Source organism: Pelodiscus sinensis, chromosome 6 (assembly GCF_049634645.1).
Source record: "Pelodiscus sinensis isolate JC-2024 chromosome 6, ASM4963464v1, whole genome shotgun sequence".
In the NCBI taxonomy this organism is placed as follows: domain Eukaryota; kingdom Metazoa; phylum Chordata; order Testudines; family Trionychidae; genus Pelodiscus; species Pelodiscus sinensis.
The window spans coordinates 101,598,863-101,613,274 of NC_134716.1; the positions used below are offsets into that span (position 1 = coordinate 101,598,863).

The 14,412-nt window shown below is 39.6% G+C and overlaps 1 protein-coding gene across 1 annotated transcript in view; it reads right to left on the reverse strand.

The window, feature by feature from the left end:
• The window catches only part of NNT (nicotinamide nucleotide transhydrogenase), an 85,667-nt gene that overhangs the window by 52,098 nt on the left and 19,157 nt on the right, over nucleotides 1–14,412 (reverse strand). Inside the window, exons 4-8 of the mRNA XM_006139514.3 lie at nucleotides 13,706–13,923; nucleotides 10,643–10,730; nucleotides 9,855–9,943; nucleotides 7,440–7,627; nucleotides 6,277–6,410 (exon numbers count right to left, since the gene is read on the reverse strand). Coding sequence (XP_006139576.1) covers nucleotides 6,277–6,410; nucleotides 7,440–7,627; nucleotides 9,855–9,943; nucleotides 10,643–10,730; nucleotides 13,706–13,923 — 717 coding nt within the window. The remainder of the gene's footprint in view (nucleotides 1–6,276; nucleotides 6,411–7,439; nucleotides 7,628–9,854; nucleotides 9,944–10,642; nucleotides 10,731–13,705; nucleotides 13,924–14,412) is intronic.

A 14,412-nucleotide genomic window follows, 5' to 3' on the forward strand; every position in this document is an offset into this window, starting at 1 on the left:
AGCACGCAAATTGGTATTCTTTACTATAGTTTCCACAAATGTTAAACACAGATTATCATCATTTGTTGGGGAAAAGTCAATGTGGCTTTTGTAAAGAAAGATCATGCCTGACCAATCTACTATAATACTTTGAGGGGGTCAAGAATAATGTGGACAAAGGGGATACAGTGGATATAGTGTACTTTGATTTCTGAGACCTTTGATAAGGTCCCTCGTCAAAGGCTCTTAAGCAAAGTAAGATATCATGGATAAGAGGGAAGGTCTTTTCATAAACTGAAAACTGGTTAAAGAGGAAACAAAGGGTAGGAATAAACGGTCAGTTTTCAGAGTAGAGAGGGGTAACTAGTGGTGTCCTCCAGGGTCTGTACTGGGACCAATCCTATTCAACATATTCATAAATGATGTGAAGAATGGAGTAAACCATAAGGCAACAAAATTTGCAAAGGATACAAAAATGCTCAAGATTGCTAAGTCCAAAGAAAACTGTGAAGAACGTCAGAAGGATCTCACAAAAACTAGGTAACTAGATAACAAAATGGCAGATGAAATTCAATGTTGATAAATGCAAAGTAATGCATATTGGAAAACATAATCCCAACTATGTGTATAAAATGATGGGGCTAAATTAGCTATTACCACTCAAGAGAGAGAGAGAGATCTTGAAGGCATTGTGGATAGTTCTCTGAAAACATGTACTCCAAGTGCAGCAGCATCCAAAAAAGCAAACAATGTTAGGAATCATTAAGAAAAGGATTCAGAATATCTTGCTGCCACTATATAAATCCACGGTATGCCCACATCTTGAATACTCCTTGTAAATGCGGTAATCCTATCTCAAAAAAAGCTCTCTCACTATTGGAAAAGGTTTGGAAAAGGGCAATCAAAATGATTAGGAGTAAGATACAGCTCCATATCAGGAGAATGTGATAAAACAAGGATTTTTCAGCTTGGAAAAGAGACTACTAATGGGGGACATGGTAGAGGTCTGTAAAATTATCACTGGTGTGGAGAAAATGAATCAAGATGATTTATTTATGCTCTCTCATAACAGAAGAGCTAGGGGGGGCCACTAAATTAAATTAAACCTGCTATCTACTAAAAATAAACAAAAGGAAGTACTTCTTCAAACAATGAATGGTCAATTTGGGGAACTCTTTGCCAGAAGATGTTGCAAAGGCCAAGACTATAACAGGGTCCAAAAAAGAACTAGATAAATTCATGGAAGATAGGTCCATCAATGGCTTGTTAGCCAGGATGGGCAGGAATGGTGCCCCTAGCCTCGGTCAGAAGCTGGGAATGGGAGACAGGGGAGAGATCACCTGTTTTGTTCATTTCTTCTGGGTCACCTGGAATTGGTCACTGTCAGAAGACAGAAAACTGGGCTAGATGGATCTTTGATCTGACCCAGTATGGCCATTCTTGTGTTCTTGACCTACTTTCAGCTGATACGGAGAACAAATCATCACCACGGTCTTTATAACACTGTAACATATATTAAAACTATTATTAGGTCACCCCTTAGACTTCTTTTTTTAAGGTTAAAAGCATGCCTTAAAAAAAAAACACCTTTCCTTATACGTCAGGTTTTCTAAACCTTTTATCATTTTTAACTGCTCTCCTTTGGTCTGCTTCCAGTACATCCACATTTTTCTTATAGTGTGGTACCCAAAACTAGACCCAATACTTCAGCAGAGACCTCACCAATGCCTAACATACCTGTGCTTTAGCTACAATGCTCCTTTTAATGCACCCCCTTCCCACCATGATATCAGCCTTTTTTGCAACTACAACTCATTGTTACCTCATGTTCAATTTGTGATCCACTAGAATTCCCAGATATATTTCTGCAGTACTACTGCCTGGCCAGTTATTTCCCATTTTGTATTTGATTTTTCCTTTCTAGGGGTAGTACTAAATGATGCTATTTTTAAATGCATTATTTTATTGTTTAAGTCTAGAGAAATAAAATAATTTAACTACAAAGACTATGAAGACACATTTCAATTCTGTAAAACTGTTGTTTGCCAAGGAGATGTCAATTACATTCATTACAAAAATAAATGATTGATTACTATCAATTTTCAACAGAAAATAAACAATATAATTATTTCTCCTACCAAATTAGATAGTCTTAATCTTTATTGAATTAGTTGTCCCAGAACAAGTGGAGTTAAACACAGAAGGGGAAATATGTATCTGGCTCTGGCTAGCTGCAGCGGCACAGGAGCCAAGAAAACAGAGCTGTAAACAGGGGAGTTTGAGTTTGTAAAGGGAGTTTGGATTGTGGGACTTGTCTGGAGTTTGTTTCTGCTGTGGAGAGGGTGTTTTGGTTTGTTTTTGTGTTCACCAGACTAATAGGATTTTGGTGAGAAAGTAGATAAAACACAGAGGCATTAGTGGCCATGGCCCAAGTAGTAGAGAACACAAGGAGGATGATTGGATGTGGTAGCTGTGGTATGTACATGATTCTGGAGGGGGTACCTGAAAGGAGTTTTGTTTGCATGAAGTGCCGCCTGATAGAGCTGATGGAAGAAAAGATCCGAGGACTGGAGATGCAGGTGGGAACTCTGGTCGAGTTTAGAAGGGGGTTTGAGCAGATGATGGGGCAAAGGCATGACGTGGCTGAAGGGGAAAGCTTAGATATGCAGATGGAAGCAGGATCAAGGGCCTCAGAGGGGGGACTGCTGGGCGAAGAAAATGGACAGTGGAAGCATGTGACTCAGAGGACCAGGCAGAGGAAAAGATGGGTCAGTGAAGGAAAAATAGAGCTCAAGAACAGGTATGTGGAGCTGGAAAATGTAGAAGGGGTACAGTAGGTAGATAATGAAGATGGAAGGGTAAGGAAAAAGAGAAGAGTGGCTAGTCCCATAGATAAAGGGGAAGACTTAATGGAGACAACACCAATAATGAGCATTAGGATTACAAGGGAAAATAGGAATGGCAAGGACTTGCAGCCAGAGGAAGCTAGAGATAGACCAGAGAATTTTACTGTCACTAGGAAAAGGCAGGTCTATGTGATTGGGGACTCCTTATTGAGAAGAATAGATAGGCCTGTAACCAGAGCTGATCCAGAGAATAGAAGGCTGTGCTGTCTGCCAGGTGCTAAGATAAGAGATGTGGAACTGAGGTTGAAGAGAATTATTAAGGGAGCAGGAAGGAATCCATTGATCATCCTTCATGTAGGAACAAATGATAGGGCTAGATTCTCGCTGGAACGAATTAAGGGAGACTACGCTAGGCTGGGGAGGATGCTCAAGGAAATTGAGGCTCAGGTGATCTTTAGTGGGATTCTGCCTGTTCCTAGAGAAGGGCAACTAAGATGTGACAGGATTATGATGATCAATAGATGGCTTAGGCAGTGGTGCTATAAGGAGGGCTTTGGGATGTATGTTCACTGGGAGGCATTTATGGACAGAGGACTGTTCTCTAGAGATGGACTTCACCTAAGTAGGGAGGGAAATAGACTTCTAGGATGGAGGCTGGCTCAACTTATTAAAAGAGCTTTAAACTAGGAATTTGGGGGAGACGGTTGGGAGATGCCCAGGTAATCTCTTCGCCAGATTTTAACACTGAGAGGGAGGAAAATGAAGTAAGAAAGGATATAGCTGGGGGTAGGAGAATGAACATGAGGAAGGGTGGGGTGGATACTAGTCTAATAGGTCATACTGGAGGTCTAACGTCCGTGCCAAATTGGGTAAAGAATGTGAATGAGGCCAAACAGCAAAAATTAAGACATTTGTACACCAATGCGAGGAGCCTAGGTAACAAAAAGGAAGAACTAGAGTTATTGGTCCAGGAAGTGAAACCAGATATTATAGGAATAACAGAAACATGGTGGAATACTAGGCATGACTGGAGTACAGGTATTGAAGGGTATGTGCTGTTTAGGAAAGACAGAAATAAGGGTAAAGGTGGTGGAGTCGCATTGTATATCAAAGATGAGGTAGATTGTAAAGAAATAAAAAGTGATGGAATGGAGAAGACAGAGTCCGTTTGGGCAAAAAAATCACATTGGGGAAGAAAACTATCAGATCCTCCCCTGGGATAGTGTTTGGGGTGTATTATAGACCACCAGGATCCAATTTGGACATGGACAGAGACCTCTTTAATGTTTTTAATGAAGTAAATACTCATGGAAACTGCGTAATCATGGGAGATTTAAACTTTCCAGATATAGACTGGAGAACAAGTGCTAGTAATAATAATAGGGCTCAGATTTTCCTAGATGTGATAGCTGATGAATTCCTTCATCAAGTAGTTGCTGAACCAACAAGGGGGGGGATGATATTTTAGATTTGGTTTTGGTGAGTAGCGAGGACCTCATAGATGAAAAGGTTGTAGGAGACAACCTTGGCTCGAGTGATCATGAGCTAATTCAGTTCAAATTAAATGGAAGGATAAACAAAAATAAATCTGAGACTAGGGTTTTTGATTTCAAAAGAGCTAACTTTAGTAAATTAAGGAAATTAGTTAGGGAAGTTGATTGGACTAAAGAAATTATGGATCTTAAAGTGGAGGAGGCCTGGAATTATTTTAAGTTAAAGTTGCAGAAGCTGTCAGAAGCCTGTATCCCTAGAAAAGGGAAAAAAATTATAGGCAGGTGTGTTAGACCAAGCTGGAAGAGCAAGCATCTCAGAGAGGTGATTAAGAAAAAGCAGAAAGCATATAAGGAGTGGAAAATGGGAGGGATTAGTAAAGAAAGCTACCTTATTGAGGTTAGAGCATGTAGGGATAAAGTGAGAGAGCTAAAAGTCAGGTAGAGTTGGACTTTGCAAAGGGAATTAAAACCAATAGTAAAAGGTTTTATAGCCATATAAATAGGAAAAAAACAAAAAAAAGAAGAAGTAGGACCGCTAATTACTAAGGATGGAGTGGAGGTTAAGGATAATCTAGGAATGGCCCAATTTCTAAACAAATACTTTGCTTCAGTCTTTAATGAGGCTAATGAAGAGCTTAGGGATAATGGTAAGTTAACAAATGGGACTAAAGATAAGGAGGTAGATATTACCATATCCGAGGTAAAAGCCAAACTTGAACAGCTTAATGGGAGTAAATCGGGGGACCCAGATAATCTTCATCCAAGAATATTAAAGGAACTGGCACATGAACTTGCAAGTCCATTAGCAAAATTGTTTAATAAATCTCTAAACTCAGGGGTTGTACCATTTGACTGGAGAATTGCTAATACAGTTCCGATTTTTAAGAAAGGGAAAAAAAGTGACCCGGGTAACTATAGGCCTGTTAGTTTGACATCTGTAGTATGTAAGATCCTGGAAAAAAATTTGAAGGAGAAAGTAGTTAGAGACATTGAGGCTAATGGCAATTGGGACAAATTACAACATGGTTTTACAAAAGGTAGATCATGCCAAACCAACCTGATCTCCTTTTTTGAGAAAGTAACAGATTTTTTTTAGATAAAGGAAATGCAGTGGATCTAATCTACCTCGACTTTAGGAAGGCATTTGATACAGTACCACATGGGGAATTATTGGTTAAATTGGAAAAGACAGTGATTAATATGAAAGTTGAGAGGTGGATAAGCAACTGATTAAAGGGGAGACTACAGCGGGTCATACTGAAAAGTGAACTGTCAGGTTGGAGGAAGGTTACTAGCGGAGTTCCTCAGGGATCAGTTTTGGGGCCAATTTTTATTTAATCTTTTTATTGCTGATCTTGGCACCAAAAGTGGAAGTGTTCTAATAAAATTTGCGGATGACACAAAGTTGGGAGCTATTGCCAATTCAGAAAAGGATCGGAATATCATACAGGAAGATCTGTTGCTCAAGGGTGTGAATAAGCCACTCCCATGCCAAGTGACATAACTTACAGTTATACCAACTTAAGCACAGGTGTGAAAAGTGCTATGCTGGTGGAATGGCTTCTCCTACCAACATAGCTACTGTTACTCATGGGGGCTGGCATAATTAAAGCGACAGGATAACTCTCTCATTGGTATAGAACATTTGCGCTAGCAGCACTGCAGTGGCGCCACTGTAAGTGTAGCTATAACCTTGAGACAGCTGGGTCAAATCAGTCTCAACGTAGTCTAAGAACCACTCCCTGTTTAAAGGCAATCCTTAAGCAGACCTTGAATTACATTTGACTTTTAAAATATGACTGGTAACAAAATGTTAGTCTTAAAAAAAAAATTCTTTAAAAGCCAGTATGGTAGAGCAGAATGATACACGTTTTTTGTGTTTAAGTGTATAAGCTGTGGGGTCTTCAAACTACATGTATTCTCATGAATCTAAAACTGCTGCTTAAGAAAGTCCATACCTTGTGAATGTAAAGCTCTCCAGGCTTAGTAGTTTCAAAGTTTCCTCCTGCTTCTGAAGCTAAATCCACAACAACTGAACCTTCTTTCATTGATTCAATCATATCTTTACGAAACAAGACAGGAGCTTTTTTACCTGATAAGACAAGAAAATAGAATCAGCTACATGTGTGTCCAATGCTGCAAATAAATGTCCCAAGACCTAATACTTCCCTCAGAGAAATGTGCTATTTTCATATAGTTACCACAGAACTCAACCCAAGTTGTACGTGCATATTAAGGAAAGAATTTGGCCTCTAATTTGAACATTTTCAGCTCAGATGTGACCTACATTTGTGTGTATTTGCAGAGAGAAAAGATACTGTATTTTTCCCAAATATGTAGGAAACTGCCTCATAAGCTCTCCAGTAGTTATAAAATGCTGTTCTCCAGAAAGTGCATATTTATTTATGTAACACAATGTTAGACGATTCTATTTTGCATTTTTTAAATTTATCTTTAGGATATGACCCTCAAATTTGCCTTTTGAGAAACAAAAAAGATTTCTGAAGTGCCTCTAGTATCCATATGTTAGCAGCAATAGTATTTAGGAGTATTGTTATCCCTATTTATTCCTTTAAGTGAACCTTTATTATCTTTCTAAAGGGATGTATGGTCTCTGCAGAAGCTAGGTTTGAATCTTATGAAGGGATTCAGACAGTGTAATCCCAAAGAATCCAGACAAACTCTGTGCAAGTGATTCTCTTTATGCAATAAGGGCCTTAAATAACATTTTCTAGCTTGTTTAAGTGAGAGCATGCATTTATTTCTGGATTTTTCTATGTGAACAAACACTGAAATACTCTATTGACAAGAACTGAAGGTAAGAAAGGTCTATGAGAAAAATAGTGCAGCATGATTTATTGCTTACTCTAGCAAATTTGTTTTTACAAGGCATGAGCTGTGACAAATATAGCAACTTCTTCAATAACTGGAACACACCAATAGAAGGGGAGGGCAGGTTTACATAAAGCTATATCACCAACAGCTTCTCTGCCTTCTGTGATCTCACCCTGGAGTCAGATAGCCCCAAAGATGCACAAACTTACCTGAGATTAGTGGAGATGGAATAATAAAAGTATTCAGAGCAGGTGAGGAAAACATGTCTGCTGCATTGGTGACATACCAGGAATGAGAGCTGTGCTGATGATGATGTCAACTTCTTGGCATTGTTTGGCAAAAAGTTGCATTTCAGCTTCAATAAACTCTTTGGACATTTCTTTTGCATACCCTCCTTGCCCCTCTCCAGATTCCTTTAAATCCACTTCTAAGGGCTCAGCACCAAGAGATTTGAATTGTTCCAAAGCTGCAGCTCTAAAGGTTTAGATGAATTACAGATCATAGAAAAGTAAAATCAGGATTTGTAGTGACAATTAAGTCCAGTCAGGATTTTGCTGAAGACTATTACAGTAGCAATTTGCTCTTCCTCTCTAAGACAGAAGGTATGATCAAGTTCCTCCTTCTATAAAATAGGTATAACAGCATTTTACTAGCTGAAAGGAGGTTTCGAGAATAAATACATTAAAAATCAAGAGGCACTCAAAGGCAATAATCACCCTAGGTAGGCTGCGATTGTGCCTGCAACAAAAACAATCTTATTACAGGCAGTCCCCGACTTACGCGGATCCGACTTATGTCGGAGCCGCACTTACGAACAGGGCTTTTCTCGTCCTGGAACTCGCGGGCGGCGGGACCACCCAGAGCGCACCGGTCCCGCCACCGCATCCTCCAGGGTGAGAAAAGCTGCTCCGGGTCTCCCAGGTGTGCTGGGGAGGACTCCCCAGCACAGCAGGGAGACCAGAGCAAAGCCGCACAGGCGGCGGGACCCCAGCTGTTCTGTCCCAGGAGTCCAGATTCAGCCGCTGTTGAAACTGATCAGCGGCTGATTCCAGGAAGCCGGAGGCAGAGCAACTCCACCTAGGGCTTCCTGTAGTCAGCCGCTGATCAGTTTCAGCAGCCGCTGAATCTGGAGCCAGTTCCGACTTACATACAAATTCAACTTAAGAACAAACCTATAGTCCCTATCTTGTACGTAACCCGGGGACTACCTGTGTTGCAAGACTTTATTAACAGCAGGTGGCAGCACAGTATAGAGTTTCAGATACTACTTTCCAATTTTAATCTGGAAGGAATAGTCTCAACATTCAAGGATTTATGCACACAAGGTGAAAACATTTTTTATAAAGTACCCCTTTTTCAAAAAAAAATTATAAGGACCCCCAGTACCTAATAGTTTTCAGACACACAAACACACAAAATATTTTTTTCTACATTAAACAAATGTGTTGCAAACAATTTAATCACAGCCGGGCAAGCAATGAAATTTTTGGGTGTAAAAAGTACAAAAATAATAAAAGCAATGTAAAACTTCAGTTCTCTCCAAATTCTCCAAATTGTGTTAATGTACCCCCCGGACTTCTCTCAAGTACCCCTGAGAGTACTCGTACCACTGGTTGAGAAACACCGGATTAGACTCTCTCTCCCCATTCAGTGGCAAGGGAAAAGCCTTGCTCAGGAATTCTCAAGTGGCATCACCCTGCTATAAAGGATAGCAGGGTTTCTGGGAAACATGGTCCCTTCTGAAGCTTCAGGGGGTAGCCAAGTTAGTCTGTACAGGACAAACTTAAAAAAACAACGAATAGTCTGGTAGCACGTTGAAGGCTAACAAAACATGCAGATGATGTCATGAGTTTCTGTGAAGTGAGCTGCACCCATGAAAGCTGATGACACCACCTACACGTTGTGTTAATCTTTGAAGTGCTACCAGCCATTTGTTGTTTTTGAAATAGTCCCTTCTGGCAGCCATGTTGTAGCCCTCATCTGAGGCAAGGCACACTGGAAAATTAAGATATAGAAACCTTGCCTCCTCTCTTTCTTGCCTCCCCTGCAGCTCCTAGATGAGCAGAGGCCTGAAAGGTGGTGATGGGTTTCCCCTGAAAGTTTGGACATGTAAGCACACACTCATTTAACTCATATAATCCTCAAGCTTTTTAACGGACTTTGACACGACCACTTCTTATGATGAATGTGAATGGTTGGGAAGATTATTTTTCTATTTTGGAGTGAAACTGAAATAAAACTGTTTTAACTGACAAATGCAATAGAAATGTTTTCTTTTGTCTGTCACACTCACCATAATACAATTTCCTTCCCCCCACCCCCGATCAGTTCTCAAGCCCTTTACCTACAAGTGCTCAGAAACACAGTTACGCTGGCAGCATATTCTGTAAGTCAGATCATAATAAGAGGGTATAATTCCAGAGTTGAAACCCCCTCAAATGCCCTCCCAATAGCCTCCTCCCTTTAAAAACTTAGAGGCTGTCAGCTTGACAAATTCCACTGATTGCAAGTGTTGCAATATCCCCCTTAGGGAAAGCCCATTCCCTCGAGATCTTAACCAAACAAACACTGTCTAATTAGGGAATGCAAAAGCCAATGGAGTAGTCAACTAAACACAGAGAAAAACAGTTATACTCCACCATTTCATGAAAAACCAAAGATGAGTTTGAGATGCCACTAACATTCTTATCACCAGGCTTACCTGGTATCAAATCCACGAACCACTGCTCCCATTGATTTAGCTGCTCCTGCAGAAGCCAGCCCTGCAACTCCCCCTCCAATTATAAGGACCTAGAATGATATTTGTTATTAAAAAGACCAAGCTAAATACAAGTGATCTGGAAAAGTGGCAGCAAGTCTGTTTGACATAGTACAGAATTCCCCATAGGGAATGTGGCTTACTGACCAGATCTATTTAACAGGTTACTTTACAGTACGAGATACAAATTGACTCGCATACAGTTCATATCACATTATGAAATGAAATTCATTTCTAAGCTTCAAATAATTTGGGAGTTAGCCCATATATAGCATGGCGCCTACATAAACTGACATAAGGAATATACATTTTCCCCTTTTTACATCTGCTTTGATTTCCCATTCTCAACTGGTTTTCTTTTATTCCCCTCATCAATCTCCACCAAGGGCCACTTCTATCTGGATTTGAAGACACCAAAATTCCACCTTCACAATCCCCAAAAGTTTCCAAAATTCTCCCCACGTTGCTAATGCATAAACTGATTTTATATCAAAAGCTTGAACTGAAAAAGTTGAGCATAAGTGACATTTATTAAGGTTCAACATTCTTTATACTGAGAGTAGCTTTCATTGTAGACAAACGAAGCTTGACCTGAATAAGGAGTGACACAGAACGAATAAACAGGGTTCTAAACTCTGAAACTAAAGCCCATTGAACTTAACCATGAACAGTAGTTTACTGTATGTATGAAATCACCTCTGTTACAGGGTAAGTTTTCTTAGTCCACACACCTTGGCAGGAGGAACTTTACCAGCAGCTGTGATCTGACCAGTGAAAAATCGACCAAAGTGATTTGCTGCTAGCACAACAGCCTTGTAACTGTCAAAGGAAAAAAATAAAAACGCATGTATCAATATTTGTTCATGTCCCACTCCCACCCAGTCACTGCAGCAATCAAAGAGACACTCATTTAAGATAGGTGTAGTTTGACTTCTATATTTGAAGGGGGCAGCTCCAGTCAGGCCAATATGACAACATGGCAGGGGGAGGGGAAATGCCCCCACTGAGAAGTGCTAGTTAGTTAAGGATGCAACTAGTTTATAAAATACTAGTTATTTTTGCACCTCTAACTCTGAAACTTGCAATTTATTCTGAATATAAATGTTCTTGAACATTTAACAAATGTTTTTTAACTTTTTAAAGATATTTGAGTGTTTTTGCAAGTGATGTTATTTTTTTAAATAACCTGGAAATGAAATGTTTGTTGTTGCATAAAGAAGCCTCCGCATGAGCTTACTTGATTTATACACATGCATTTTCTGAAACTACACTAAACCGTAAGGTCTAAGGTTTTAAACTGCAACTTGGGATCTTTGTCAAACCTTGCAAGTCATTGTGATCTTTGTAAAACTTTGTAACTCTCAGAAACTTACTGCAAGATGCAACTTTATAACTCAGCCACCTTGCTTGTAACTTGCTCTAAACTGCATTCTCCTCTGAGCGAATGGAGAGAGAGAGTGTGTGAATGTGTTTTTTGGAGTTGCTAAGACTAGAACACATGGTGATGAGTCATCACAGACTGCTGCTTTTGCTGGATAAAGGGAGGTCTGGGCATGCTCCCTGATGACAAGGTGTCTTAACAGGAGCCGTTCAGACACTATATAAAGAGAGGGAGCACATGTGCTTTCTTCCCCTGCTCCAGAGAAACTCATCTCTACAGCCAGTGTCTTTCCTCCTGACCAGCTTTCCCAGCCATGATGAGCAGACGGACCCTCCAGGATCCACATGACTTGTCTCTTTCTGCAACTCATATGCCTGTGTAAGTGTATGAGTGCCTGACGGGAGGAATCAATGTGTGTGAATGTATAGAGGAGTGTGAGAGAGAGCGAGCTCGATCTTCTTTAGTTTATACCTTTAGTGGCAGCTCTATCTTCTTTGGTTTAACCTTGGCGTGCTAATTCCTCAAGCAATAAACCCATACTAGTGTAACCCTGGGTGGTCTCCAGTGAGAATATTTTTGGGGTAACATTTGTCTGCATGCATCTCAAATGTTACTCAAAACATTATTCCTTTCTATATATTGGTACTTAAGAGATCTAGATACCTCATAGTACATTTCTTTGCACTTAAGAGCTCATAGTTGTGGACAATAGAAGATTTCTGATGTCTTTAACCATTTATTCTTTGCCTGGGGTTATAAAATTTAATCAGCACATTGACACTTAGCAACTAACTTCAACAGTTTACAATCTTTGAAATTAAGGTCTGCAGCATCAGCTATTATGAAGGCATAATGCGAGGAACTGCATACATGGAAACAGCAGAATCAAGCCCAGTAACTGTGTAGTGAACGTGGCACAGTGTGGGAGAGTAAGCACAGAACTGGGAGTCAAGAATTTTCTCGCTCCAGCCCTACCAGGGAATCCTTGGGTGCCTTTGGACAAGTTGTTTAATCTTTGGGCCTCAGTTGCCTCATCTGAAAAACTGAGAATGCTTTACTTCATTATAAAGGGGCTTTAACTACTGTTAGTAAAGCAATTTGTAAATTTAACATGCTTATTACTGGGTCATACTCCATTAGGTCTTCTTGTTGGCCATGTTACATTTCTATAAATAGCAACATGTTGCCTAGTGCTCATTCTTAAGAAAGAAAAGAAATGAATGTCCTATTAAAGCACAGGGACATTATTGCTAACATTTCCAGTGTAGAATGCAGCCAGACTAACTTATTAGGGACAGCTTAGTCTAGTGGACAACAAAGGAGCCTTGGGGCCTCAGTAAGGGGGAAAGGTTTTTCTGGTGTACGCATTATGCCCAAGTTGCCAATGCTCTTTTTTTGGTCTCTAGTTGTGTTTGAAAAACTGGGATTTATTTCCTGCTCAACACGAGTCGAGATGTTTTATATTAAGACACGGGATAGTGACAATCCTGTATCTGTGCTAAATAGGTGCTTAACATGATTAGAAGCCTGATAATTGTTCTGGATAAAATACATTATTTTAAAATGTATAGTCTTTAGGTTGTCTTAGGACTAGCTCTGGTTCTGAACACAAAAAAAAATGTTTATTCTTTGGGTCAAAGCTTGTATTTTTAAAAGTTATAAAATGTGTATTATGACTACCTGTCACATTCTGTTAAAACTGTACAGGGTGAATGAGAAAACATGCAGAATAATTATTCAGGCTATTTATTACCTTGTTTCTTCTATTATAATTTGTTTTTAAAAATCAGCTTTACACATCCACAAATAAACTGGTAGTTTGCCTAGATCAAGAAGCTATATACATTTTAAAGGACACAAAAAGTTTTCTTACTTTGAAGAGTGACACTGTCACTTCTGTACAAAAAAGCAAACACACATAATACTTACTGCAGGCCAATTTATGAATATTCTAAGTTGCCACCACAGAAGATACAGAGAATGCAAACCTTAGGGGTAGTTTTTGGTATTCAATCCCATCTGCCATGCTGCTGGGTTTCATTTAGAGCACTTTCTACTATTTTATCCCCCACCTCTGTGCTAGACATGAGTTATTCCATGTCTCTTAGTATATCACTATTGCAACCATATCTTATGCCCACTCTGATCTATTTCACTGAATGAGGCACTACAAACAAATTCACAGATTAAAAATTGCCTCTCAATTTAAAAAAAAAAAAATCTGATCACTGCAACGATGACCACAAGAGACTGACAAGTTTAGACAACTCTTCAACATGAATTCTTCTTGAAATTGCTGCATGAAAACAAATGCAGAATTGTTCTGGACACAATGCATTAATATCAAAATGTTAGGTTATGTTACTTTTATTTAGCTATATTTACAGTCAAGCTGAAAAAGTTAGTTTCATACCCAGCAATGTTGGCCATGGAGCTAAGAGCATCATATCCCTGAGCAATGGTGACTCGTGGAACCTGATCCATAGCCAAGACAGTAGTTTTCCTTTCTGCAAGCTTATTCAGTAGATCTGGGTTTTGAGCTGGGTAGATAAAACTAATCAAGGTAGCAGCAGTCTTAAAAAGATCTGCCTCATGTACTCCTAGTGCAGGGTTAAAAATAGGAGCCCTCACCTGAAGGAAAAGAGAAGGGTTCAGATTAATCAATATAAAAAAACACATCAGTGCATGTGTCATGGAGAAATATGAACAGACAATGAGGTTTATTAAGGATTCTTTATACAACTAAACTAGTGAAAGGCACCATTCACCTTTAGGTCATTGGTTAAAAATCAGACCTAGGCAATCAAGTGCCAGTATAGAAACAGAATTCAGATCCCTGCGTGAAATGAGTTCATCGCCCCTATTCAACTGGTGGTCATTTTTGTGAAGTTCATGTTTGCATTATGGTAACTAATAGGTTTAGTGTCAGTCTCAGACCGACTCCTGAACTGATATGGAAGCCAGGCTACTCTTTAAGAATTCACTCCTAAAGGCTGAAAACCACAAAGAAGCTTGCACTGCTGGTGACTGCATTAGACCCAGAGGGCTAAGATGTCCAAATCTGTTAGTCTAGCTAGACCCTCAATCACATTTTTAATACTGCCAGCGCTCCATTATAAA